At 50.6% G+C, this 26,639-nt stretch overlaps 11 protein-coding genes across 11 annotated transcripts; 7 read left to right on the top strand and 4 right to left on the bottom strand.

The window, feature by feature from the left end:
* Window positions 1-1,074: 1,074 nt before the first annotated feature.
* Window positions 1,075-1,830, top strand: BCR37DRAFT_389134 (uncharacterized protein; the record flags this gene model as incomplete). Its single annotated transcript, XM_040870699.1, has 1 exon — window positions 1,075-1,830. One exon carries the CDS (start codon window positions 1,075-1,077, stop codon window positions 1,828-1,830), a length of 756 nt encoding a protein of 251 aa, XP_040722930.1.
* Window positions 1,831-2,742: 912 nt separating this feature from the next.
* Window positions 2,743-4,012, top strand: BCR37DRAFT_382771 (uncharacterized protein). Its single transcript, XM_040869954.1, has one exon. The coding sequence runs from the start codon at window positions 2,775-2,777 to the stop codon at window positions 3,528-3,530; it is 756 nt and encodes a 251-aa protein (XP_040722929.1). The 5' UTR covers window positions 2,743-2,774; the 3' UTR covers window positions 3,531-4,012.
* BCR37DRAFT_382770 (uncharacterized protein) lies at window positions 3,870-4,194 on the top strand (the record flags this gene model as incomplete). The annotated part of the gene is made up of 1 exon (XM_040869953.1): window positions 3,870-4,194. A coding segment is annotated over one exon (207 nt), but the record flags the coding sequence as incomplete, so codon positions are not given.
* Window positions 4,195-4,871: 677 nt separating this feature from the next.
* BCR37DRAFT_389132 (uncharacterized protein) lies at window positions 4,872-5,366 on the bottom strand (the record flags this gene model as incomplete). Its single annotated transcript, XM_040870698.1, has 1 exon — window positions 4,872-5,366. The coding sequence occupies one exon, from the start codon at window positions 5,364-5,366 to the stop codon at window positions 4,872-4,874; it is 495 nt and encodes a 164-aa protein (XP_040722927.1).
* BCR37DRAFT_382769 (uncharacterized protein) lies at window positions 5,363-5,952 on the top strand. The gene has a single exon (XM_040869952.1). It carries the CDS (start codon window positions 5,451-5,453, stop codon window positions 5,931-5,933), a length of 483 nt encoding a protein of 160 aa, XP_040722926.1. The 5' UTR covers window positions 5,363-5,450; the 3' UTR covers window positions 5,934-5,952.
* A 124-nt stretch (window positions 5,953-6,076) lies between these two features.
* Window positions 6,077-7,157, top strand: BCR37DRAFT_389131 (uncharacterized protein; the record flags this gene model as incomplete). Its single annotated transcript, XM_040870697.1, has 2 exons — window positions 6,077-6,191; window positions 6,226-7,157. The coding sequence occupies 2 exons, from the start codon at window positions 6,077-6,079 to the stop codon at window positions 7,155-7,157; spliced, it is 1,047 nt and encodes a 348-aa protein (XP_040722925.1).
* A 349-nt stretch (window positions 7,158-7,506) lies between these two features.
* Window positions 7,507-8,424, top strand: BCR37DRAFT_389130 (uncharacterized protein; the record flags this gene model as incomplete). Its single annotated transcript, XM_040870696.1, has 1 exon — window positions 7,507-8,424. The coding sequence occupies one exon, from the start codon at window positions 7,507-7,509 to the stop codon at window positions 8,422-8,424; it is 918 nt and encodes a 305-aa protein (XP_040722924.1).
* Window positions 8,425-8,924: 500 nt separating this feature from the next.
* On the bottom strand, window positions 8,925-11,461 carry BCR37DRAFT_394938 (uncharacterized protein; the record flags this gene model as incomplete). The annotated part of the gene is made up of 2 exons (XM_040871543.1): window positions 8,925-10,769; window positions 10,808-11,461. The coding sequence occupies 2 exons, from the start codon at window positions 11,459-11,461 to the stop codon at window positions 8,925-8,927; spliced, it is 2,499 nt and encodes an 832-aa protein (XP_040722923.1).
* A 599-nt stretch (window positions 11,462-12,060) lies between these two features.
* BCR37DRAFT_382763 (Up-regulated during septation-domain-containing protein) lies at window positions 12,061-14,810 on the bottom strand. Its single transcript, XM_040869951.1, has one exon. It carries the CDS (start codon window positions 14,708-14,710, stop codon window positions 12,122-12,124), a length of 2,589 nt encoding a protein of 862 aa, XP_040722922.1. The 5' UTR covers window positions 14,711-14,810; the 3' UTR covers window positions 12,061-12,121.
* A 55-nt stretch (window positions 14,811-14,865) lies between these two features.
* BCR37DRAFT_382760 (vacuolar protein sorting-associated protein vps13) lies at window positions 14,866-24,690 on the bottom strand. Its single transcript, XM_040869950.1, has 4 exons — window positions 24,487-24,690; window positions 19,098-24,446; window positions 18,963-19,061; window positions 14,866-18,926 (listed from the first exon to the last, which is right to left on the bottom strand). Exons 1-4 carry the CDS (start codon window positions 24,619-24,621, stop codon window positions 14,910-14,912), a joined length of 9,600 nt encoding a protein of 3,199 aa, XP_040722921.1. The 5' UTR covers window positions 24,622-24,690; the 3' UTR covers window positions 14,866-14,909.
* On the top strand, window positions 24,691-26,030 carry BCR37DRAFT_382759 (uncharacterized protein). The gene has a single exon (XM_040869949.1). The coding sequence runs from the start codon at window positions 24,788-24,790 to the stop codon at window positions 25,982-25,984; it is 1,197 nt and encodes a 398-aa protein (XP_040722920.1). The 5' UTR covers window positions 24,691-24,787; the 3' UTR covers window positions 25,985-26,030.
* Window positions 26,031-26,639: the final 609 nt, after the last annotated feature.

The raw sequence follows: 26,639 nt of genomic DNA, 5'->3' as shown, positions 1-26,639 counted from the left end.
CGCGATGTTTTTTACCTGAATTCCAGTACGTCCAACTCTTCAAAATTGCCAAAAGCCAGCCATGCGAGCCTCTTTGCAAAGAAAAGGCTGCTGAGGCTGTTGCTTGGTGGAAGATGCTTGGCAGCGACTATTGTCAACATGAACACTGGGTTGGAAACGATTATTATCCGCCTCGCGCTTCCATTGGCAATGTAATGAGCAAGGTTACAGACGTGAGCAACAAAGAAATTGGTCTTTTTTCGCTGGTTTGCACATCCAAAAACGATAGGACCTGAGCTAATGACCAGGCAGCACCGTATTGTTCATGCAACGTCACGGTCATCCTGAGCAATATCAAGAGATCGCAAGATTGGCCGCTTTCGTCAAAGTTCAGAACACTGTGTTCACTTCAAGCTCTAGCCCTCAGAGCTGCTCCTCTTGGGTCATGGCAGCTTGCGAGCTCGCGATACTTGAGTCACTCGAGTTTCAAATGCGAGATGGAGGACTTTGAGAACATCCTGAGCCGTCCTCTGATCACTTTTGATCTTCCTTTCACGCAGAGGTCCGAATCGTTTGAAGTATCGATGTCAAGGTCAGCAATGGTGAATGAAACCGAGCGTTATAAAGATTACGCTACAGTCATCTGGATATAGAGCTCCATATTCATATGTGGAGCAGATATTTACAAATATAGCCATTTGAAAACTTGACGACCAAGTCCCACGATCAAGATGGCCATGGATCTGTCAGTAAACGTTTTGTACAAAATGTCATGAGTCTGTCAGTAGACGTTTGTACTGCACTAGGTGGACCAAAAAGATCAGTAAAGCCCCTGCATCTAATACAGTCGATTTATTATATGATCAGCGAGCCATGTGAAATATTGTAATTGGTCAGCAACGTGCGTAGGAGAACACCAGACCGTTGTTCACGGATGGCTACAACTGCAAGTCCCACCCTTTAGCGAGCCATGTGAAGAATTGTAACTGGTCAGCAACGTGCGTAGGAGAACACGAGACCGTTGTTCACGAATGGCTACAACTGCAATTCCCATTCTTTGCCAACATCTCTTTCACGCACCATCGACACCGTCAAATGGTCTTCGACAAAGCTCGACAGCAGCTCGTCATGCTGTTGACAGCTTGTCTAACAACGGTATCCCTGCATCTTGAACAGCCCCTGCAGGCGGCCTCGACTCGCGCGGGAAGAGCACCGCCGCAATGCATCATACCTGAGTTTCAATACGTGGGCATCTTTCGAAACGTCGACAACCAGCCATGCGAGACCGTTTGCACAGAGAAGGCTGCTGAATCTGTTGCTTGGTGGAAGGTGCTTGGCAGCGACTTTTGTCAACGTGAACACTGGGTTGGAAACGATTATTATCCACCACGCGCTTCTATTGGCAATGTTATGAGCGATTCAATCGTGAGCATCGGGGACGCTAATCTATACGCGAAGTTGCGTGTGGGGGAACATACTGTCCATCGAGCCACTGAGACCGCAGCGCGGTATTGTTCATGCAACGTTACGGTCATCCTGAGCAATATATGGAAACCAGAAGGATGGCCATGGCCAGCTTTGCCAAAAACCGAGGGCTTATGCTCACTTCAAGCTTTAGCCATCAGGTCTGCTCCTCGTGGGTCATGGCAGCTTGCAAGTTCGCGATACTTGAGTCAATCGGGTGTCGACTGCGAGATGGACGACTTTGAGAACATCCTGAGCCGTCCTCTCATCACTTTCGATCTTCCTTTTACGCAGAATTCGGCATTGTTTGGAGTATCGATGTCAAAGTCAGAAATGATGAATGACGCCAAGCGTTGGTTAGAATACGCTGCAGTCATTTGGATATAGAGCTCCATGTTCATATGCGGAGCAGATGTTTACAATCGTAGCCATTTGGCAGATGTTTACAGTCGTAGCCATTTGAAACTCGACGACCGAGGTCTACGATCAAAATGACCATTCCAATCAGTCAGCAGTAACATTAGGATAGGAAGGCCAACGTGATCAAAGAAGACCCCTGCAGTTGTTGCAGTCGCTTATGGTCACTACACCACGTAAAGAACCGCAACTATGCATATGCAACAATGTGCACAGGGTAACAAGACATCACGACCACAAATTGGCTACAGCTGCGGTCCAAAACCTTCATCAACGCCTCTTAAGCTTCTTCGCACAATCGATAAGCTGCATTTCTCTTGCAATTGATCTTCGCCTTCCGATCGCGTGCAAGAATCAGGCCACTACCACCGTCAAGGTCTTCACAGACATGACTCATTGAAGCACAGTAATCTCCAGTATTCATAATCCTGACGCTCATTGCTTCAGCTCACTTCAGCTGCATAAATTAGCAGGAAAACTTCGTGTCTGCTGCTGGAGCCGGCTCTCTCGAAATTGAGTTAAACACAGAAGGTCAGCTGCAGTGAACAACTCCGTAGATGAAGAAGCATCTTCTGATTGCTCGATGGATAGATCTAGATCACATTACATATCTCTCTCTCTCTCACTGTTCAATGGTGACGTTGGCGTGATAAGTCGAGGGACTATAATGCCCCTGAAAGTTTTTTTCGCGGCAAGCAAACACCTAGAGCCTCCTGAATCCTGATGCAGCAGGTGCTCCCTCATTCGTATTTTTCTCATCCCCCTTCCTTGACTTTCTAGCTGAGAGGACGAGTCGATAGCCTTCACACCCGGTGGATCAAGACCAGCCACTTTCCAAAAGTGATACGTGTCATCTCAAGCGCTTCATTCAACAAGAATTATCGGGACGGAAGCCTCTGTCGGATCGGCTTATCATGCTTTCAACTACTTGGCTAGCTATTCTACTTCTCTGCGTCATGAGCGATGGCACTCTGGCAGATCAAGATTATGATGAGGACGATTCGGACCCTTGGATTCCGCCAGATGATGGCCCGTACCTTGGGCCACCGCCAGACTACGCCGACCCCTACTGCTACACGCCATGGTTTCAGTACACCATATTCAGACCAAGTGTTCTGACGACGAGGAATTGTCTTGCTGTCTGCGACAGAGAGGTGCGTCTCCAAATGATACTCGCTGAAGAAACCGGCAGGGACTTGTGCCATCATGTGGAGTACGATAGGAAAGATGAGGCTGTTGAGTGGGACGTACTTTTTGGAAATGTCACTGCAAAGCTTGTCGACGACTCTCCTACTTGGCAGAATCTGACCAAGAAATATCAACATCGACAGATTCATTTACCTGGTATGCCAGCATTGACGTCAAGAGTGAGGGAATTTGGTTGCTTCTGTAGATTGACAGTTGTTGTCAATCGGGTGCCGAGAACGCAAGATATGTATGGTGAGAACAATCCTTATCGAACGATGTGCAAACTCCCTGCCGTTGCAAAGCGACTCCTCTCAGTTGATTGGCTTTTTGAATCAATGGGCGTGGTTGGGCTTCCGTCTAAGTGTGGAGTTGCTGTTAAAGATATTCCATTGCGGCAAGTGGTTGGTTCTGTTGTTTATGATGATCGGAAGACGGAGCATAACAATATGCTAACGTCGGCCAATATGGGGAGATTCATATGAACGCAGAGAGAGTCACAAGCTGTATTTCATGTCTGAAAGATGAAGATCACTCACAACTCACGAGAGATCCATAGACTACAGGCTACAGTACTCATTAACATCGAGGCAAGACCATATGCCATTTGCTGTAACCGGAGATTACCGCTAGAAGACTATGAAGTATGCTGCAACTGCAGCTAAAAAGATTGAACAACGAAGGGTCGAGTCAAGACACCGTTGGGAGACATCTATTGCAATACGGGAAATTTCGACGGCTAGTAAACCGTGATGAACGAAAGACTGACGCAATGAGATAAACGGGCGACAACCGATAGAATATGGCGCTGGTGACAAAAGGGCGATGATTGACGCGCAGTAAACCGGTGATTAACGGATGAGGACTGGCGATCGCTGATGACTAGCACGCAGCGAGCTACAGGTGACGAGCTAGGGCTTTGCATGGATTAGGGATAGCTCTAGAGCAAGCAAGGCTTACAATGTACTCCCTACAACTGTTGTGCAAGGTATATTGCACGCTTGCTACGCTTCCGCGCTTGTTCCACCTCGCCGGCAGTGGCGGCGCGGTCATTCCTGTCATTCGCTGCAGCCTGAAGCAGCTGAGTTTTCGCCGGCGTTGGCCGGTTGCGTTTGCCCTGTAGTAGTCAGGATGGAGCAAGACCAGCGAAAGAATTAGTGTGCCGTACGACGTAGTTATGCGGATTCCGTATCGCTGTGGTCGTCGTGCTCATGGTGTGGCGTGGTGTACTGTGTAGTGCGTCGTGCTTGTCGTGCCTGCGTGTCGTCGTCTTGCTCATGGCGTGGCGCGATGTTTCGTGGGTTGCGTCGTGCTTGTCGTGCCTGCATGTCGTACTCGTCGTCGATCGCCTGCCTCTCAGCCTCTGCCTCTGCCAGACGCTTGCTGTTCCTCGATTGTTGTTGTCAGTAGAGAACTGTTGCGTAGATTGTTGGACGTGATCACGTACGGCGACTTGCAGATTCTTGGCACCATGCTGAAAGATAGCATGGAGATCCAGTTCGCTTGTGCCCTGGCTAGTGACGGAAAGTCCCGTTCAAGATGACGGACTGCCTTCTTCAGCTCGGCATGGTCGCGTTTTTTCCAGCTGACGGGATTGCCTTGCTGGTTCTCGAGAAAGTTGTATGCATCCCTGTAGTGGCGAGCAGCGCTGAGGATAGCACTCCACTGCGTGTTGGTGGCCGCGCTTGACGGTCATAGACACAACGCTTCGCGAATAGAATCGACAGTCTGAATCTCAGTACGCTTGGAACCATCCTTTGACACGCGTCGTGGTCGTGCTGGTGCCTTGATCATGCGTGTATAGTGTGCAAGGCATTCAAACCGGTCTAGATCGTCCTTCTGAATGCGTTAGACACAGCGTAGTGTATCAAGAGACATAGAGACGTTGTCAGATGAATTCGCAGGATCGCAGATGGCTGTTTCTGCTGCGATGCGCGCTGACGCTGACGAGCTGGTTCCGCAAACGACGAGGGAAAGCGGCTGGGATCAAAGGCATTTGGCAAGTCTCTAGCATACTCATTATCTGTAGCAAGGGCTAGTAGTCGCGCTTCTTGCTTTGCTGTGGCATCAACAAGAACGAGGATGTTCGCAGTCCATTTGCTCGGCAAGTTGGGCTCTACCGCGTTACGCAGGACAGCATTGATCTGACTTTGCTGGTCAGACGCACTTGAGAGACAGAATCGAAGGAAGCACTGGCAGAGATGCGCGTCTAGAGTAGAGCGCTGCTCTGTGCAGTGACCATGAGTTGTATTGTAGTCTGTAGCTGGTTGAGAGTCGCAGAGTGGCCAAAGTTCAAAACCAACAAAGTCCAACGAGCACATCACACCGACGACTCGCCTCCCTTGCCTTCTGAAGCCTTGGGAGCAAACCCGCTCTCGTAGGACAGCTGACGTCGAGCAAACCTCATGATTCTACGACCTGCAAATGGAACCATCGTTCCATGCAGGTCGTCTTGCCATGCAGATCGAGGAATCATGTGGTTTGGACACGTCACAGATAGGATTGCTTCCATCTCAATCAAGGCGCACGAGCTGGACAGATGCCAGTGTTTGTGTCTACACGGATGTGCTCTCTGTTTGTATAGCTATAGAGCAGGCAACATACCTCACCAGCGTCTGCAATTCGTCTTCCGTCGATCGCCTGTTCTTCAACAGCGTCTGGAAGTGGTCTTCCGGCTTGCTCCAGTATTTCACCGGCGTTATCGCTCTATCACCCGTGAGCCATTCGCGATTCACCAGTGTCCACCCGTCTTCACCAGCGATTTTCCCGTAGGGTTGCAAAGGCGAGCTATAAGAGACTGGCTGCTTGTAGTCTGGCAGAGCCTTGGCCACGGTAGTGGCCTGCAGCTGCGAATTGAATGCGACCACATGTGCACCTCCGCGTGGTAATGTTGCCCTCCTGAAACAAATACAGTATTTGCGAAAGTCTCGCTATTTTTGACAGCATTGCTGGCCTATGGCTGCAGCCTATTTACTTTCGTTTGATCGCGAGTGCGAGCTCCTGAATTCTGCACATCTTTAAAGAGTACCGCATGCCCGGCTTATGGTTTGAGCGCGCCAAGACACACCCTCGCTATCATCAGCTTCAGGTAGCAATCTACAACCTTCTTCAGCTACCTGATGAATCCTCTGATGATTTTGCAGCTGGTAATCTTGCTTCTGTCTCAACTACAATGTCCAGCAATTGCAAAATCTGCAGATGAAGAGGCTTCCCAGCAACTGCAAGAGCTGACTTTTGAGATCCGAGGACTTCAGCAGCTGCGAGGAAATAGAACTTTGACCGAATCAGAGTATAATCAACAGCAACGGGCCATGCGCAAAGCTCGAGAGATTGCACGTATGCAATGTGTTGTACCAGCGTTCACCTTTGTTAAGGCTGTCAACGCCTTAGACGACAGAGGCTGTTCTTATTGGTGTTTGAAAGCGGTGGCGTCTCATCGCGACAATGTAGACGCCTTGGACTTCCACCCAATGGAAAGTTGCTTCATCAGCCACTTCAAAGCACCCTGGTTCATGCTTTATCACAATATACGAGCAATAAAAATGCCGCAAGTGGACCCTTTCACCTTGGTAGAAAGTCCCGAGGTCGAGGCTTTTCATCGTGCGACAGATGGCAGAGAGCGTGAGAATCTCTGGGCAGCTTCGCGACTCAGAGCGCTCGGAGCGCAATTCGACCCACTCGACCCAAGAAAGCCCTTGGACACATGTGTTTGCAATTTCACGCTCACGGCCAATCGTATGGCCACGCCCTTGTCTAACCCTCTTCCCTGGGTGGATAATTATATTGAACACTACAACAGTTGCACCTTGTCAAATGAGGCCGATTTTTTGGCTGATTGGGGTTGGCAAAGTGCTTTCTACTCTTACGTCTCGCAACACGTTGCGTGTGACACTTTCATGACGTTCGAAAATTACTCTGTTGCTGGTGATCATCAGCTTCTCATTACACGCACAGAAGCTGACATGATGAACGATTATGAGTATAAGACGGTTGAGGGACAGACCTATGTATGGTCATCTTTCAGGAAAGGTTTCGATAACGGCATGGTGGGAAAGAAAACCCAAAAGAGTCTTGTCTTTGATTTCCATGTTGCGCCCATAGGATTTCGCTAATTTTGCATTTCAAGCTGTTTGTAATTGCAGTTCGCAGATCAAACAGATACTTGCCCTCATGTCTTGCAGCGCATGGCTACTCACATCTTGAAAAGCGGTATGATTCCTGAAATGAATACAGGAATTGAACATTGACATGCAGGCTGAGCATGCTGCAGATGTTTGGGCCTGGTCAGTGCAGCTGAACCACAAATCTGGTCCACGATTGCGAAATCATGCCCCTGAAATTCGCTTATTACCGGAATGGCACGTGTACTGCAATTGCCATCCTAGTCCAAACTTTGCTCACAATGAATCCTGACACGTCGTCAATTGTCAGCTTACTTGAAAAGATACAAACATCGGCTCGATGAGACCTCTGACGCTCCTAGCATGTTTGCTTCTGTATCTATTGCAATCGCCAGCTGTCGCTGAGTCTGCAGTTGAAAAGACTGCTCAAAGCTTGAATGAGCTTACCCTCGAGATACAGGCTCTTCGCCGGCTGGTCAACAGAACCTATACGGAAAATCTTCGCATCTTTAAAGCTCAGAGAGAGATCGGAGCGATTGCACGTATGCAATGTATTGTGCCAGCTTTCACCTTTGCGAACATAATCAATGCGTGGGACAACAGAGGCTGTTCGTACTGGTGCTTGAAAGCTGTCACCGAACATCGTGATGCAGTCGATCATCTCGATCCAGAATGCTTCGTGAGCAATCCCGAAGCACCTTGGTTCATGATGTACTACAACTTGCAAGGCCACATGACAGAGAAAGTCATTACCGAGGGTGACCAGCCTTGGCGCACCATCAATGCTCTACAACAGGAGAGATTTGCCAAGCTTTACCCGAAACGAGTATGGGACCGATCGCATGTCAAGCAGCCTGGAATGCTACCTGACTACATCGACGAGAAAAGACCGCCAGATAGGTGCATGTGTAACTTTACACTCATGGGGAATCGGATGTATACACCGTTGTCTAATCCCAGGCCTTGGAGTGAGGGCTCCATCATGGACTTCAACGCTTGCACCCTGCCAAGAACAGCAGCTCAGCTAGCTATCGGGTATTGGCAAAGTGAGTCCTACTCTTACGTTCAGCAGCACGTCGCGTGTGACGAATACTTGAGGCCCGAGAATTATTCTGTTCCTGGGCTGGAACTCCCCATTGTTCGCACTGGTGTAAAACACAAAGATCGAGGAAACAGGTTTATCGATGGTAGAATGGATCTATGGCGATCAATCAGCCTTGTCTTTGGGCTCGATACTCCGCCACTGCCATATTTGTGATATTTTGATTATGCATATGGCCGAGATCGATCGTTGTAGTCTGTCGTAGTTCTAATGCTGTCGTAATGACATGAAAGCCTGTTAGACTCCAGCGGTATAGGACGTGAAACTAATTCTAGTGTCATCAGAGCCGAGCATTGGCACTAAACGGCTCTGCAGGTCTGAAGTCGCAGCAAAACAATCAGACCATAGGCATACGCTGGACTGTCCCTAGAGTGAGCATTGAAGAGCTTTGTGAAGTGCGAGCCTAGGCTTGCAACGCCCCAAATGCAATTGCACATGGCAGGCGACAAAGACGCCGAGATGCATCCGGAGCAGACACCTCAAAGCACTGCAAGACACGGACCTGTGAACGATATCTTCATGGTCAACGCTCAGAAAGGACGAGTCAGCCGTGCGTTGCAGAGATGGGCTAGACATGTCTCATATATTTGCGTATTTCGGGCTAACAGCACACGCTCATTTCAAGCCAGCATGCGGGTATTGCACACTCTGCGCCATCAGTAACCTACAGCCGTCGCAAATAGCTCAAGCACTTCTTCCGCCTGACTGCCAATGCTCTCTAGAGCCATAGCAACGTCTTCATCTCCCTCTATCCGAATCAAATCGCCATCCTCATCTCGATAGCGTACGCGAAGCGTTGTCAACTCACTGGCCTTCGACGAACATAAGCGTACTTTGCGAACAACGCGCTCAACGAGCGAATCATAACTTGCCGCATCCGCAGGAAGAGCAATCAGGAAGGCATCATCTAGGTAGTGTACCTTGACTTTGTAGGACTGCCGAGAACCACGCTTATGAGCGTTGTCCTGCAGTACAGAAGCTTCACTGCCGTAAGATGGCTGTCGCGAGCCGAGGTAGACAGCCGAGTGTGTTGGTGCAAGAGGCATTGGAGGTGGCATTTGAGGCGCAGCGGCTGGCCTGTAGGACTGATGTGGGCTGCTCAACGAGCGCATCCGAGCATGCACGGTAGACTGATTGGCTGGTTGGCCGCTGACGAACGAAGTGCCCGAGTTTTGCCTCGAGTTGCTGTTGTACAATGGCCGGTAGCTATCGCTTGAGGTGGTCCTGTTCATGGGTGCCGATCTCTCAGAGTCGTGTAGCGATGAATGACTGCGATTGTTTCCGCTCGCTCGATTGCGATACATGCTCTCAGCAGATTCCGCCGGTGAGAAATGGCTAGGCCCATTGCTTGCTGTCCTGAGACCAGTCAAGGGAGCGCCAGATACGCTGCGTGAGAGAACGCTGTTGCCAGACACTTCTCGACTCATGGGAACACCACCGAGCGAGTCGCGGTCCTCGTACGTCTCCTCCGTCTGCTCAGACTCGTCAGACTCGTAGCCACGTCTAATATCGTCTAGCTTGACTTGCTCAAGCGAAGCAAACTGCGTATTGCTGACTCCTCGATGGTTGGCTTGTTGTTGCGCCATACGCTCCACGGCCAGCCGTCTAGCTTCGGCAAGCAGCTTCGCTATTTGATGATGCCACTGCTTCAATTGCTCCTCGTGCTTGCAGCGAATCGTAAAATATTCTTGCTCCATGTCACCGTTCCAGAAAATCTGCAGCGTATGCGCGCCGCCTTTGGAAGAAGGAACAACATCAGTCACATTGTTGATGAAAATGCGGCCTTTGAGCTGGAGTGAGCCTCTTTTCGGCGGCTTCCGGCTGATGCTCATGCTCTTACTACTTTTTTTGCTTTGGCCATTGTCCTTGCAACAAAGTAGAATGCGATCAAATAAGTAGACGCGGTATTCACGCTCGACATCACCCTTGAGGACGATAAACAAGTCTTGCAGTAAAAGTTGGCCAAAGGTGTTGAGAGAATGACCCTTCCAGTCTTCGACTCTTTGCTCAAGATCCATACGCACGGCATCATTCTCCTGCCGTCGCTGCGCTTCATTGACACTATCGGTGACGCGCTTGATGGCAGCCTCGCCTGCCAGTAGCTCCTCATAGAGTGGCGAGTCGCTACCCGTGGCTTTGAGAAGCTCACGTAGCAAGAGTGGATACTTGCAGATTCGCTGCACAGGCTTGATGAGCAACGAGGGCAACTCATACGTAGGCTCAACAAGATGCGAAAGGCGTTGTAGGTTGGGAGTCTCTTCCAAGACGAGTTCTGCGGCATTGCTGTAGTTGGCACAAAAAGGTGTATAAACCTCGAATGCTTCTTCCAAATTTGCAAAGACACTACCAATTCGCTGCTGGTCTGCCGGTAGTGCGCAGGTGGACTCGATACCGATCAAAAAGCGGCGCTGGAAGTCAACCAGGAAGTTGAGATTGCCGAAGATTTTGTGGACGCGATCCTTTGAGATGACTTCGCCAATAACAAGCTCTCGTACGTAATTCTGTGGTTAGCCATGAATTGCGTGTAAATGAAACATACTTGTAGAATTTCTAGTGATTGGACGTATTTGCGCTCTGTCTGCAAAAGCTCTTGGACCACCTTGGCACGATTATCCTTGGGAGCCTCTTGCTTGTCTTCAATCACAGAGTCGCGCTCAACCAGCAGCTTGCGGGACTCTAGCAAATCCAAAACAAGCGACACGGTCCTGGTCACCTTGACAAAGCCATTTGTATTTTCAGAGAAGAGTTCGGAAATGGTGAAAATGTCGTCGTCGCCAAAGGAGAGGTGGTCGCGACAGGCAATGATGAAATGAAAGACTTCTGCTTTACAGGCCTTGAGGTTATCCTCTGTTGGGTTCTGCCTAACGGCAAGTTCCACCTCTGGCAAAGTAGCATTGTACAAGTGGCAAAGACTAGCGCCCAAACGGAAGCACTTCCACAGTTCGCTGACGGGGTCCATGATGGGCGACTGCACCGACCCATTATTGTTTGTTGCGCTTGCTGGACTAGCAGGCGATGGCATGAAGCGCTCCTCAAACTCTGGGACGCGCTTGAGACGCTCCGATAGAAATCGGCAGGTCTGATAGAGCGAAACAGAGGCTGGTTTGTTGAACATGGATCCACCTACAGCGGCTGCTGGAGCCTGTCCAGGAGGCTGATCGCTGTTGCCTTGAGAGAAGCTATCGGAAGTCATAGATCGTTGAAGCAGGGGCGGGAAGATGCTGGCGTTGCTGTATGATCGTCCCGACGCAGATGCGACAGAAGTAGTGGAAGCATTTCTGAAGCGGCCCTCCATTCGGTTCCCTACACGCGAGCACCGCTGTCAACCGGTATCCAGGCACGCCTTAGGGTCGCACGCTACAAGAGAAAAGGGGTTAGAGACTGCGCGGATCGCGTTGGTGGACGTTTGTCTCGCGTGCGCAGAGGGGTATTGAGGCAGCGTTGGTTGTTGCCTAGCTTAACGAATTGCCAGAGGACTGAAGCGCAATAGAGAAGGCTCTTATGCTAGTCGTCAATACACTGGCGCAAAGAGGCCCTACGCGCTGTAGAGCTGTAGACGGGCGACGAGCAAATGGCGTGTTTGTTGCCGCAATTGGCGCAAAGGGCAATGCTTGTTGGTCGGAGATGGCGCCGCTCAGGGGTGGCGAGATTAATGCCCGGGAGGTCCTTGGCGGTATGCAGGCTGCTCTGTGTGAAGCTAGTCCTGTGCAATGCGTGCGGCCATGGCGTCGCCTCTTGGTCGCCTGCTGTCTGCGCGTTTTCGAGATTTCTGGCGGCGAGGAGACGAAAATGTCGCGACAGAGGACAAGTTCAGTGTACAAGCTACAATTACATAGGTAGTCTAGTGCAGTCATCAGGTGAGCAGCGAAGGCGTCTGCGGCACACTCGGAGAACCCATAGGCTGGTGCCCCTGCGAATCCAGCAGCAACTTCTCAAGCCGCTTGATCTCCAGGTAGTCCTGCTGCTCACGCCTGGCATGCTCGCCGCGCAAGTTCTGGACCAGCTTCCGGAACTCCTTGCGCAGCTGGGCTGTTGTAGGCGGCTCAACAGGGCCAGCATCCTTGCCACCCACGAGGCCGAGTGTCTGCACCTGAAAGTCGGCCACCTGTGCCTCGAGCGTCACCACCTTCTCCATCAACGCATCTGACTTATTCTCCGACTTGGTCCGTTGAGATTCATAAAACAAAGCTGATCGCGTCATAGCCTCATACTCCATCAGCATCGCATCCAATTCAGTCTGCAAGAGCTCGCACCGTGCCTCAAATGCTTTCTGTTTGTCATCTCCGCGCTGAGTCTCGCGCTGGGCGGTACGCGTCGTTTCCACCATTCGCTGAGCATGGCCCAAGTCGTCCATGAGAGACGCATGCCGGGTCGTGAGCTCGACAATCTGCTCCTGCATGGATGCCTTTTCTGCCTCGAGTGTCATGACGAGCGCATCGCGCGAAGCTTGAGCTTGAGCCACATCGCGCTCCGCTTGAGAACCCTGCAGTGCCTCCAGTTCTGCTTTGAGCACAGCGTTGGCCTTGGTCAATTCAAGAACATCCTTCTCCAACTCTTTGAGCATCGTCTCTTGCTCTTCAAATGCTTTGACTTGCGTTTCGAGTTGGTCGATTTTGGTCTGTGCTTCCGATAATGCTTGTTGCGCTGCTGCAAGCTCTCTGTCCTTGCCTTGCAACTTTGCAACAATGGCGTTGCGGTCCTGTGTCAGATCAGACAGCTCAATCAAAGACGCCTCATGCTTCTTTGAGACATCAAGCAGATTGCCTTCATGCTCCTTCTTCAGCTCTTCCACGCGGGCCTGTAACTGCAATACTTCTTGATCCTTCATCTCGAGCCTATCGCGGTGGATGCGTACCTCTGACTGATGCTTATTGACTTGCTTCTCGAGTTCATCAGCTCTTTGTCGCTGCTTCTGCAGCGCATCAGCATCTGCACTGCGTGTCGTCGACGTTGTCTGCAGCATTTGCGCCAGTGTTTCTTCATGTTGCTTGGCCAAAGAGCGGTCCGTCAAGGCTGCATTTTTGAGGGTCGCTTCACGCTGAACAAGCTCATCTAGCTGTGAATGAGCGTGCGTCAGATCGTTGCTGTGCTTCTCAATGGTGCCTTCATGGTCTCGTACTTTACTCGAGAGTGATTGGACCTCGCGCACCTTGAGATCATGTTGCTCATGAATATCATCCAGCTTGTCCTGTACCTCATCGAGTTCCTTTTCGTACAGAGCCTGCAGATCTTTCATAGCAGCGGCGTGTTGCTCGTCAGCTTCGTCCTTGTTGGCCGTCAACTGAGCACGCTCCTCGGTCAACGTCTGGAGTGCAGCTTGCAATTCCTGAACCTTGGCAACAAGCACGTCCTGCGTCACTTCAACAAGCGGATCACCCTTAAGTGCATCCCAGAGCGCCTTGAGCAACTTCTCCTGTTGTTCCTCAAGCAGAAGCCGTTCTTCTTTTTGCTGTAAGTGTTGCTCCTGGAATGTCAAAAGCGACTCGTCCAGCTTGGCAACTTGCTGCTCGAGACGCTGACCACTGGAAGCTTCGTCAGCTTCCTCATCATCTTCGTCCTGTTGCGAAGCCTTGTGGTCCAGGAAACTGCGGAGTTGCTTGTGCGTATCTCTCAACCTTGCTTCAGCACGCATGACCACTTCTGTTGTAACAAGATCCGGCTTGGGTGTACTCTCCTCCCTGACCCAGCTTCTCTCTCGAGCGAGGTTGACTTCCTTGTGGGCGCTGTCCTCCATGGCAGTACTCTCATGGCTTCCGTCGTGGCCAGATTGGAAGCTCACGCTCGCATCGAGATAGAGATGCGCCTCGTCAAAGTCTTGATATGTTGCTAGCTGTCGAAGCTGCTCTGCTTGACGAACACTCCTCGAAAGCACACCCGCCGTATGTTCCATCAACTGCTGTCGCGTCGTGGCTTCACGTCGTTGCAACCGCCATAGCTCCGTCGCAAGCTCGTCTACTTTCCTTGAAGCCACATGCAATTGCTCCTCAGCTTGCTTTGAAAGCCGCTTGTTGCGCGTTTGATGCAGCTTGACCAAGTTCTGGCTTGCATCTCTCACTTTTGACTCAAGGGCCAACTTGCGTGTAGAAGACTCGATGCGGGACTTGAGGAGGATGTGTTCGCGCTTGAGTCGCTCAACCTCCTCTAGACTCAGCACAGTGTATTCGGCAGAATCAAAAGCTGCAGCAGAGACTAGGAACTGCAGGCCAAGCTCGTCACTGGCATCCAGCAGCAGAGAATTGCGGAATGCCGGCGAGTCTGGTGTCGCGCTATCCTTGGACGAGAAGCGCGTTGTTGATGTGGCAGCATCCTTTGCGTTTGACTCTAGCAAAACAAGAGCAGGCGGTGCCATAGGCGGGCCGTACTGGTCAATCAACATTTTGTCAGATTGTCGTGGGTCCATGTTTGGGAATGTATATGCACTGCCAGTGTTGTGGCTCGGCATGTTTTCCAGCTGCAACGTTTATAAAACCCCTGCGCTGCTCCTCGCCTGCCTCCTGACCATGGATACCCTGCCACGTCGCTCTGTTTGCTCGTGCGTCGGCTTCTTTTTTGTTGATGTCGTCGGAGGATGCGACAGACAGAGCACAGTCACGTATACACCAGGTGTACATCTACACGATGACTGTACGCACTACATATGACTACTGGCTGTTATATGCCTGCACAGCAACCTTGATCTTGGAATAGACAAACTTGCGGCCAGATTCCTCCTGGATGGGAATCAGGGGACCACGCTGGTTGCCCTTCAGGATCAGCTTCAACCCTTCCTTCTCCATGAGGATCGTCTTGAGGTCTGAGAAGCTGATGTCCCACTCGACGTCGAAGCCCTTGAGCTTACACAGCATGATGGTCTCATATGTGATGAGCAGCATGGTGCCGTCAGTCAAGTTGTAATGAGCAAGGTAGTTTTCCTTTTGGAACTTGCCATTGTTGAGCTGATGCAGCCAGAACAGGCCAAGTGCTTCATTCTCATTGTATGGCCGAACCACACCATCCTTGCCAACATGCCTGGGTAGTCGCACCTTGTCAATGCCCTCAGAGTCAAATACTGTTGTCGTGTTGCGGATGCCCTCGCTGACATTGCTGGCCAAGTCAAATACGCCAATGACAGGCTTGGTGACGAGGCCCAAAACACCTTTGCCGACACCTTTGAAGAATCCAGCTGCACCCTCCTTCTCTGCACCTTCAAAGGGCTGTCGAGCAAGTCCTTCCACACCACTGCCAAAGCTGGAGAGCAGGGCCATTCCGCCAGATTGCACGCCATAAAGAGCATGCTTTGGTCGATTCCGCGCTCGCGTCATTCGGCGCCTCTCTTGGAATTGCTTGTCCATCGTTGCAACAGACAAGCCTTTCGAAACACTGCCAGTCACCTTTGAGAAGGAATCGGAAATACCAAACACAGTCTTCTTCACGAACGACGCTGTGCCTTTGGCTATGCCAATTGGGATTTCGCCACGACGGTCGCTTAGAATGAAACCTTGGTAAGGCTCATAGAAGATATCCGCAAATCCACTCGTGATGTTGTTGAAAAGGCCAACAGGATTACCCAAAAAGTCGGCAGACCCTAGAATTTTGTGCACCTGGAAGAAGAACTCTTCTCCGTAGTGCGACTGAATTGCTTGAGAGAGCATGGGATACGATGTGAGTACATTTTCCATGAGTAACGCATTGAGACGGACCGGCGCCTCGTTGATGTTGCCGACTGCCATGGTCAATATGTTGAAGAAGAACATGAGAGGATTCTGTGACGAGGTTTTATCCTCGACGTTGACGCGCTCTGTTCGCACAAAAGACAGATTGAGCGAGAAGGGATGCAAATGCAAGACTTCAAAGTAAATGTCATTGGACTCTGCCTCCCGATTGGGCTCTGGCAGTGTCAGTCGCGCATCACATAATTGACCTTCTTGTGCCTCTGCCCAACTTGCACCAGGTACTTTGGAAAAGTCGAGCACGGCAAAGAGGAAGTCTTCGTCGACCTCCAGGGTAAACTCTTGCATCAAAATTGAAGCATACTTGACAAATATGACTCCGTGCGAGGTATCCTTGGCAAGTATAATCTTCTGATGGAATGCAGGCCTCAGGTCAATTTCCCGCCCGGTCTTTGGAATGACGGTTGGGTACAGCAGAATTGGATAGATGCCGCCATAGAGCTGATTGTCAATCTGGATCCATTTGCAAAGCACATCGTATGTCGTCTCGCAAGCTGAATCTGAGTAGTTCACCTCGATTCCTCTGGTCGTCAAGTAAGCAAGCTCCTTGTGTCGACTGTTGATAAGAGACAGACCAATACCTTCGAAGCGCAAACTTGCCTTCAACGTGACTTCAGCTGCTTTGCTGTCAACGACAGCTTCAAACTCGTCCTTGATTGAGCTAGAGCTGTCTGTTCGAATGAGCTTGTCGCGCTCTCGGTGCAACGGTAGCGTGCGCTGGCGGTACAGACTAGTCTTTGGATCGCGATTCTTGATGATCAACTTGCGCGTCGGACCCTCAGCAACAACATTCAAATCAACGATGCCTCCATTGGTCTGGCGCTTTGGATCAGCGGGGACCTTGAAGGGTTCCAGGGCACCAATTTCGCTGAGACGCAGGTGACGGACGCGTGCATCATCTCTTGTTGGCGAAAGAATCAAGACGGGACTCTTGGCAGCAGGATAGTCCCAAGCATACGGCATGATACTGCGCGCCGGGACCTTGTAACGCTGTGGCTTGTATGGCACTCGTTTGCCAGTTTCTTCTCCATCCTCAATGTAGGGGTTGCCTTGGTAGTAGATGAAATCGCAGCTACTCTCGTTGCGAATGATGAATGGCCAATTCTTGTCTTCTTGATTGATGTGTAAGAAGAGCGTTGCGCCTTCGAGGAGAATCTCAATTTTGAGTAGCTTCTGGTGCTCACCACGTCTTTGGACCTTGACATAGTTGCGACCGACATCTTGAATGTTGAATGGGTTGGACCAATCATTGTCTGCACCCGGCAGGCAAACGGAAAGTTGCCGTGCAACTACTTGCCTCATAAAGTGGACTGGTAGCAGTTCTCCGGCCTTCAGGTAGAGAATATCAGAGGATGCAGGCTCTCTAATCATCAAGTCATGCGTAAGATTAGACTTCAAGACAAAGCGCGGCGTCAATGTCACCACCTTGGTTAGTTTGTATTTGCCTTCGCCTTCATCCACCTTGATACCGAGATGAACCTCCTTGTCATTTGGTGCAGTGATGGTCACCTCCGAGACCGAGCCAATAGCTTCGAAACTCTGGGGAGACGACCAAGAAGAATCGCCTACCCGTAAAACGGCACGGTTTTTTCGGTCATCGTTCGCATAAGAGTGCAAGTATGGGAGAGCAGCCTTGTCTTTGCTCGAAGGCATGACGCCTGTTCCATTTCGGCTCTTCTGGAGAAACATTGAATTGGCTGAACGAATCTGAATATCGAGCCCAGTCTTGTTCAGGATGAGGTACGGCGCAAAGACAGATACAACAAATGCACCGCCCGAATCAGGCACCTCTGTGAAATGGAGTCCAAGTTTGGTCTTCATGCCATGACCATCAAGGAGTGCCAGTCTCTCTTCTCTCCTGAAGTCATCGGGATTATTTGTGTGAATGACAGAGTACTGCGACGGTTCGTAAGCAGGCTGAGAGTCTTGCACTTGGATAGCCAGCAGAAGTACATGTGCAAGATCAACAGTATGAACGGGGCTGCGTAGACCTTTGCGTAAGAAATTGGACCAGTCCTTCTTTACCGTATCATCGTAGATCTTGAAATTGAAGTCATATGGCAACAAGTTACTGATCTCCACAGGCGGACTGATGCGTATCCGCTGATAGGGATACTTGCCACTCAGGTTGCCTGATGTGATTCTTGAAAATACTTGAAAGTTAAAGGGCGTCGAGTCTTGCTCGTCGAGCGGCTTGCAGTTGAGTGTTCTGCCTGGCTTTTGCGACAGCTCTTTCCAGTACAGAGTTTGATGTGACCATTGATAGCGGAAGCCAGGGTCTGGACGAATCTTGATGCCACAATCGAACGCAGCTCTGATAGGTGCGGCACAATCCTCACCGGGGGCGACTTTGTAGATTTTGGTCTGCTTGTTGCCAGCCTGGTCAATCCCAACCACTTCAATGGGTATCTGAGTTCGATTCTCAAACAAGAGAGCTGACCGTAAAGTGACAACCTTGACGTAGTCGGCTCGGAGCTTGACCTCGACCACCATACGATGCTGGGGACTGCTTTGAGCGCCTGAAGCACTCTTGAGGGAATACAGCTTCTCACCCTCGCGATTAACTGGAACATCTGCGAGAGCTTGCCATTCGGAGTCTTCGATCTTGATGCCAAGATGTGAGTGAACAGCGTCCACGGACAGCGACTCTCTCTGGAAATGCCAATCAGAAAAGCTCCATGGAATTTCTTCGCCGTCGGCAATCTTGGAGGCGCCGGGTTCCTCTCCTTCTACGCCCTCAGACCATATACTCAAAGGATAGCCAGTCATATTGATGATCCGGTAAGATGCATCCACGCCGCGTGGCTTGGACAGGACATCTTCGTTCTCGTTGAAGTACTGAAGGGCCTTCGAGGCGAGCGCAATCGTGCTAGATGTCAATGTCATCTCGATGCGTTTCCGTGAATAGACGTTGATATCGGTCCGATTATTGGAAAGAGACCGCCCAATCTAATGTTAGCTTTGATGCAGGTGATGGCAATATACATGAACGCCCATTTGCCAGGGTTCAATCAACGGTTCCCAGTGCGAATTGGAAAAGTTGTACACATTCGCGTATGCCTCAATGTTGGTATCGAGTGTCATCTGTTGTTAGCAGCGTATTGGGCAGGAAAAACAAACGTCAGAAGACCAGTCCCGAATATTGACCAAAAACTTGCCGATGCTCATATCGAGTATGGGGAGCTCGTGGAGATCACCAATCAAGACAAGTCGTAAGCCTTGGAATGTCGCTTTGAGCTCTTCTCGGTTGATGATGGTGGAAATAATGCCTGGCTGGTCGGAAATACGGCTCAGTGTGGTCTTCTTGTCCTTGATGCGAGTGGCAAGCGTCTGGTTGGGCACAGTACTGCGGTTATCACCATGGGAGACAGCGACACTCGATCGTCGCCGTGTACTACCCGACATGCTGCCCCGGCGAGTCTTCAACTTGTCTTCACTTTGTGGCGGCGGGGAAGCAGCAGACAATTGGGAGGCCTTTTGCGCAATTTGTAGAGCGATCAAAATATCACGAAGCGAGACTCGTAATACGAGCGGCTCGATATCAATCTCGATGAGCTTAATCGTCTGCTGTGCTGTGTTTGTTCGAGAATCCAGCGAGAGATTGATGGCAAAGTTGTCCAGTAAGCGAAGCTTCAAGGTATCTGGCTTGTCCATACGACAGAGGTACATCGAGACGCCGTCGACAGCTAGCATCATAACAGACTGTTGCGTGAGCAAGACTTGCTTTGCACTCAGTACAATGGCCTCAGAATTCGACGAAGTGGGATTTGCCACAAGGATGATGGATGGATCCACAACGTTGACGCGATAAGCTATGCTCATGCTTCCCTGAGCAGGCTGAGCTGGAACTCGCTTCGGCTTCGGCTTGGTCTGGGATTGCATTTCCTGCAAGTCCTGGCCGTCTTCGCTGATGTCAGGCATGATCATTGTTGCTTCTGGCTCCTCGTTTGTGCTTGCCAAGGATTGCTCTGCTGGGTCGACAAACGCTGTCTGCTCAAAGGCCGACATGGCCCAGTGTTGCAATGCAAAAATGTGTTCGAGGGAAAAGATGATACGCGGTGTATCGATGGTGAGCATTGCCATGAGCGCACGTTCGAGTCCGCCAGATATTGTTACGCTTGCGTTGAATTGATGACCATCATGTTGAACTGCTGGAATGACCTCACGGAATTTGCTAGGCTTGTCATGGCGGGTGTCGGACACAGTCAGCGCCTTGACATTGACTTCTCCTTGCGACGACCCATCCGAGCGTGTTGCAAACTTGGCTTTGGTGGTAGAGAGCAAAAACTTGGACAACGAAGCTTTCTCCAGATCTCCACATGCATGGTGCTCGTCATTTTCGAAGATTTCCAGACTGAGGGTGCCGACTGTGAGCACAGCATCCAAAGCATTGGAAACATCGACTGCATTGCCGGCTTGCTGCGGCGTACCAAGTTCGGGTTCAAGATCAACTACGGTTTCCTGACCAACCGGCGTCGTCACTCCAGAAGTGGAAGGCCCTGAACGTGTGCCTGACAGATTCTGACTCAATTCGCGCTCCTCTTCGTCAGCACCGTCACCGACGAATACACCAGGAACGGTGCGAGTCAAGTCCATCAAAAACTTGTACTGCGAGCGTGTCAGCTTCAGACTGATGTCTGACACATGCCCAGTCACTTGTGTCTGAGGTCGGTCAGAATTTTGCTCGTGCTCTACGAGCATAATGTCAAACATGGCATCCGCATCGTCAATCATCTGCAATTCCTCAACTTCGCCTTTTGCATAGTGTAGTTTGGAAGACAAGGCAATATTGCGAATACCAGCTTGTATCTTGTTGACGCTGGGCGACTCTTCTCTGTCGTCCAACGGACCGAATTGGTTATTGGCAAACAGTTCACCTAGATTCGCCACAACGACATCGCGTTCAGCCGTCGCCTCTACCAAACGAGGAAAGACAACGATTGGCGTCCGAACAAGGAGATCAAAGTGCATCTTGCCAGCTCTTTGTTGAACCTGCTGAACTTGAGAGAGGGCGGCATTCCGCGCATCATCAAAGAGTGCCTTCATGCGCGCAAACTTGGCACCGAAGTTGAGAATCTTGCGCAATGGTTCCTCCAAGAAATTGATCTTGATCGAATTGAGGCGAAGGTAAGCGGAGCTGTCATACCCAGGATACGTTGCCAAAACCAAGGGGTCGAATGTCTCATAACGAAAGTCTGCGAGTTCATCACCTTCGATACTGATGATTTGTCGAAAATTGGATAGGCCACCAGCACCTTGATTGACATCATCTCTAACGGAAAAGTTGCCAATCTTTGCTCCAACACGCATGCTGCCTCCATTCATGAAAACACCGACATCTCCCTTACTCATCTTGATGGTTGCAAGTCGAATGCCATCTTGGTTCAAGACGAGCACGATACTCGTTAACTCGACTTTGACACGCATCTTGCTGATTTGCTCGGGAGGCTGAACCGCTTCAACAGCGATGTCGCCATCAGCGGCTTCAGCTTCGGCTGGGGCATCTGGGCTTGTGAATGTAGTGAGGACAAAGTCGAACAGAGTAAGGATACTCTTTTGCGTGACAATGACATTGATGGTTGAAAGTGCTACATCAACGTGCTTCTCAATGCCTCCATACGTGCTTTGAAAGTCTGGCGAGGCTGGCTTGACTTGGGTGTATTTGACGTGCACGAGATCTTTCTGCTCCTGATCATCTTCGCCAATTTGCTCTGATGTGACGAGTTTTTGAAACTCTCGAGGTGATTCGACATTCATGCGATCTTCGACAACTAGCGAGCGCAAAACAACATCGGCCTGCATGTCATACTGTCGCAAGAAGAAGTTCAGAGCAAATTGCTGAAGGACAACGTCTACCAATGGCTCATCTTCCTCTCCTTCTCTTGGACTTGCCTTGTACAGCGATCCTTTGAGCTCGCCAACAGTAAATTTGAGCTCAAACGTTTTCTGCTGATAGAGTATGTCTTGTTCGCCCAACGGACCTTCAGGAGCGGGAAGGAACTTGTCGTCGTCGTCATCATGCTCTTGCTTTTCAGGGAATACAACCAGATCTGGCACACGGCTGAAGGCTGACTTGAATGCCGTTGATCTGCGCCTTTCAGCAGTCTTTTGACCTTTCTCTGCCGCTCGTGTCTCCAACGCAGTCTCAGTATCGTCCTTTGGCACTGCAACATCAATGATGCGCATCATGGTCTTGTATTTCTCATCAGAAACGCGTGCATTGAGGCTTGGCAAATGTCCAGAGATGCGAAATTTGGTAAGAGTGAGAGAGGCCGCTTTGGGTAAAATGCTGATTTCCAGCAAAAAGTTCATGTTGATGCGGTCAACGACATGGAAGCGACGATCGCTCTCTGAGCGCAACGCAACGAGTGCTTGGTCAATATCTGGGCCAATCAAAATTTGTGTATCTTCAAGACGAAGCATGAATTTGTCGTAACATAGTGATTGAAGTTCCTTCATTTCCAGCTCGTCGAGCTTCTCCTTGTCTTTGGATTGAATTTCTTTGATCTTATCATGCTTGACCAAATCGCTCTCGATGTGAATTTTACCAGCATCAAGGACGATACAGGGAGCATTCTTGCGTGTCACACTCTCAGGTACAATGATAAGAGGAGCCTGTAGGTCGAGGTGTGCAGCGACTGTCTTGTGTTCAGAGAGCGCAAACTCCAAAGATGCCCTGCCTTGTTCGCGATAATCCTTTGCGGCTTCACTCGCGGCAGCCATGAGTGCATTGATGGACTCGATTTGCGATTTCGGCGGTTTAATGAAGCGCAAAAGCGTTTCGATACAGATTGGATTGTAGATGATTTCCATAGCCTTGAGGCGGGCAACCACTTCAGTATCGGCAATGCGAGACAGGGGTTGACTTTCAAAGCTGGCATAGAAGAGCGGGTCTTTGATGTCCAGGGCACTCTCAGCCTCCTTTGACGGCTCAATAACATCCACCTGGCTGAAGTCGCCGTCTTTGAGTTTTGCCATGTCAGTGTAGAGGGAGCCTGGTGTTGTGCCATCAATGAGCCTCAGTGAAGCAAGTGCCAAGTTGGCATAGAAGGACTTGGGCCGTTGCTTGACCTGAGCGCCAAACGTATCAAAGAGCAGTCTAATCACGTCGTCGCTGCCAGAGCTTTTGGCTTTTCTCAGTGCAAATGAGCCAGTCTTGAGACGTGCAGTGATTTGCATCTTGACTGAATCCTCTGGCGCCTCAAGCCCATCTGCTAGAGCTTGCTTTTCGTCCCACTCAATGGCTTCGTAGAGTTCCTTGCGCTGCTCATCCGTCATCACAGTTTCTTCTTCATGTGATTCTTGCGAACGACCAGCCGCGCCAGACCAGGCCCATGAGAGCCAGCCTTGCGCTTGTTGCTCGACATGCTTTGGCTTGAGGGCATTTTCTTTCTTGAGTTCATTCTTAGCGAGTGAGCGGTAGAATCGAATGTCTTCATAGGCAAGGTCTTCCTCGAGCTTCTTGAGCTCTGACGAATCATCCACTGTGATCTTTTCAGTCTGCTTGAGCTTATAGAGCTCAATGTACCGCTTGCGTTGATTTCGACGCTCACGCATATGGTCCCACGTCCAAACCTTGCGCCTCTCGTGAATGCCGCGATGCACAGCATCAAAGCCAAACTTGAGCCACGCTCTCGGATCGTCCTTGATGGAGGCTTTCGGGCGGTACTTGCGATATTCTTGGTGCCGCAGAAAGAAGTGAAAGGTGTCTACCATCATGAGCGCATCGCGATACTGGTCCTGATCTACAGCAAGTGCAATCTCGTCAAATAGCAAGCCGATATCGACACCTGGTAGATCATATGTTTTGAGCTTGTTCATAGTGATTTTTCCGGTACCGTTGACTGGTCGCAGGACGTATTGATGGTCTGCAATGTCATCTTGCTTTGAAATGAGCTGATCAAAGGTTCGAATCATATCGATTGTATCCTTGCCCGCGATAGACTCGGCGTCCGTATTCCAATAGACAGCCAGGGAACTGAGCTTGGCAAGCTTGTATGTCAACTTGTCGCTGCCTTGCACAAAAGCCGGCTGCCAATCGCTGTCCGTTGACAATGCGCTGAACTCGGCAAGGGTCAAACCCACCGAGAATGGGTTCCCTGGTGAACTGAGAGAATCTTCGTAACGAATGTGAATATTGCGAATGGTGATTTGCAGATTATCGATAATCTTTGTAGTCAATGACTCTGCGAACGACTGATTCTTCTTGGAGTCTTCAGAGGTCAACTCGAGTTGCCGCCGATTGAGAATTTCCGCGCTATCGAGCTTTTCCTGCTTGACTGCTTGAGCGCGCCGCTGATCATCTGCTTCGTCGTACTCTTGATTGATCTTTGGCGTTGCTAGTAGGAAGATGTTTTCCATGACGACCCTGACTGGCTTCCTGGCCAGATTTGACCAGGGAATGGAGAGTGTCAGGTCGCCAACATAGCCTTCGCAGGCATCAACCGGGAGCCTGAACTTGTCGAGCGCCTAGAGTCAGTGATCTACTTGGTCCAGTGAATGCGCCTACCTCGCGCTTGAGTTTCAGGTTGCGCAGCTTGACGTCGCCTGACCAGATGCCGACATTGAGCTGTTTTGGGTCAAAGTTTTCAATGTACGCGCCCAGGAAGCGGTTCAGGAGGGAAGAGACGAGTCCTTCCAACATGCGAGCGCGTCTCTCTTATCCCTGCAGTCTATGTATGTCTGTATCGCTACTTGTGGTGTTGTTGCAGGCTGTCTGTCGTTCTCTTGGCTCCACACTCAGCGACAAATGACGTCGAGGCCCATTCACATCCACTCTGCATATACTGTAACTCCTACTACTAGGCTAGATGTACAGGCCTGCCATGCACTCCCTCCTCAGGGCACGGGCCCTTCACGCACGAACCATCAGGCCTCAAAGTCTACTTCTCAGGAAAGTAGCCCCGGCGATCAGCCTCCAGCAGCGTCTTGCATCCTCGGATATATTCAAGGGCTTCAATCGTGATGAGAAGAAGGTCACCAGCACGTCAACTACCACACCCATCACTACAGGAACGCATGCAGAGCAGCGTTCACCCATTGTGCCTCCCGAGGGACCGGCCACCTCGCAGTTGATTCGAGAGATCAAGCAGGTCGGGCAAGCCATCGATGGTATTCCCATTCCGACCTTGCAGGTGGGATTGGCAGGCACATTGCCATACCTAGGCACGGCGATTGGGTCGCTGTATCTCTCTTGGACGGCTGCCAAGTGGAGTCAAGACTTTACGGGTGCCTTTTCCGAGAAGTTTGTCTTTTTCACTGCTGAACAGGCCGAGTACCTCTTGCCACACCTACAGCACATCCAAGTAGGTTATGGCGCTTGCTTGATTTCCTTTATTGGAGCTATTCATTGGGGGTTTGAATTTGCCGGTTATGGTGGTCACACGGGCTACCGACGTCTCCTGTACGCAGCCGTGCCCTCCCTCGTGGCATGGACCTCCATCATGCTGCCTGTAGACTATGCCCTCGTTACGCACTTTCTCGGCTTCACAGGATTATGGTTTGCTGATTCGGCTGCAGCTCGACGTGGCTTTGCACCGGCCTGGTATATTCAGTACCGTTTCCTGCTGACTTTTATTGTCTGCTCCAGTATCCTGCTCACACTGATCGTCTCGGGTTGGCTTGGTGACCCAGCTCAGGCAACTGCTCACTCAAGCAGACTCGAGAATTTGAGGGAGGAGCAGCAAAAGCAATACATTCAGGATGAGAATGCTGCAGCCGCTTCTCGCAAGAAGCAGAGCAAGCGTCAGGGAGATAGTCAGGAAGACTTGACTGAGAAAGTCAAGGCTGAGCAAAAAGCAGAGAAGAAGGATGCAAAGCGACTGAAGGGCGAATCGGAGGAGAAGGATGTTAAGAAAGCCAACGCAAAGGATGAGGATGCAGTCGATGGCGTTGAGGCAGCCAAAAACCAGGCTGGCGGGACGAACAAGGTCACCAGTAAGGACGACCAGGACAAGAAGGCCACAGAGGGTAAAGCAGCAACAGCTTCTGCTGATAAGAAGAAGTAAGTTTGTATTTGTATTGATCTCATATTTACGTTGACGAAATTGCCTAACAGAACGCGTCGAAGGTTTATATCACTGCAGGCTCATTGATGCTCTTACTTGCCAGGGTCAGGAAAGGCATGTTGCCGCAACCAAGTCCTGGTGGTTGGACTAAAGTTCTCCAACACACCAGCACTGATAGGCGGTCTCTCGCCATTTGCGTCTGCACTCGCCGGCGCACCCTCTGCTGTGTTCGCACTTGTATTGTTGGTGGGCGTTACGTTGTTGGCACTACGCTGCTCAGCCGCCCTAAAAAGATTCTCTGCAGGTGGTGCCATTTGATTGAGGGCAAAGCTCGTTGCAGGCGACAAGCCAGGTTCATTCTTGTCCCAATTGTAAAACAAGGTACCGACATCTGTTGCAATACGTGGGACGGTCACTTGACTGCCAATTCCATTCAAGTTGCCACCACCACTGCCGAACAGTGTACTAGCAAAACCACCAGGACTTTCAATAGGTGTTAAATTATCCCCTGGATGCAATGCTCGTGACAGTGGACCGCCTGCTGAACCCGAACCAGCGGGATGTAGCAACAACGGAGGTGCTTGCGTTAAATGCGTCGCACTCAGTCGTGCACCTTCACGTGCATCACCGCCACTCGAGCCGTGATGTTGGTTCG

This window comes from Protomyces lactucae-debilis (genome assembly GCF_002105105.1).
Source record: "Protomyces lactucae-debilis strain 12-1054 chromosome Unknown BCR37scaffold_20, whole genome shotgun sequence".
Lineage (NCBI taxonomy): Eukaryota > Fungi > Ascomycota > Taphrinomycetes > Taphrinales > Protomycetaceae > Protomyces > Protomyces lactucae-debilis.
This window is presented reverse-complemented; position numbering and strand designations above follow the sequence as displayed.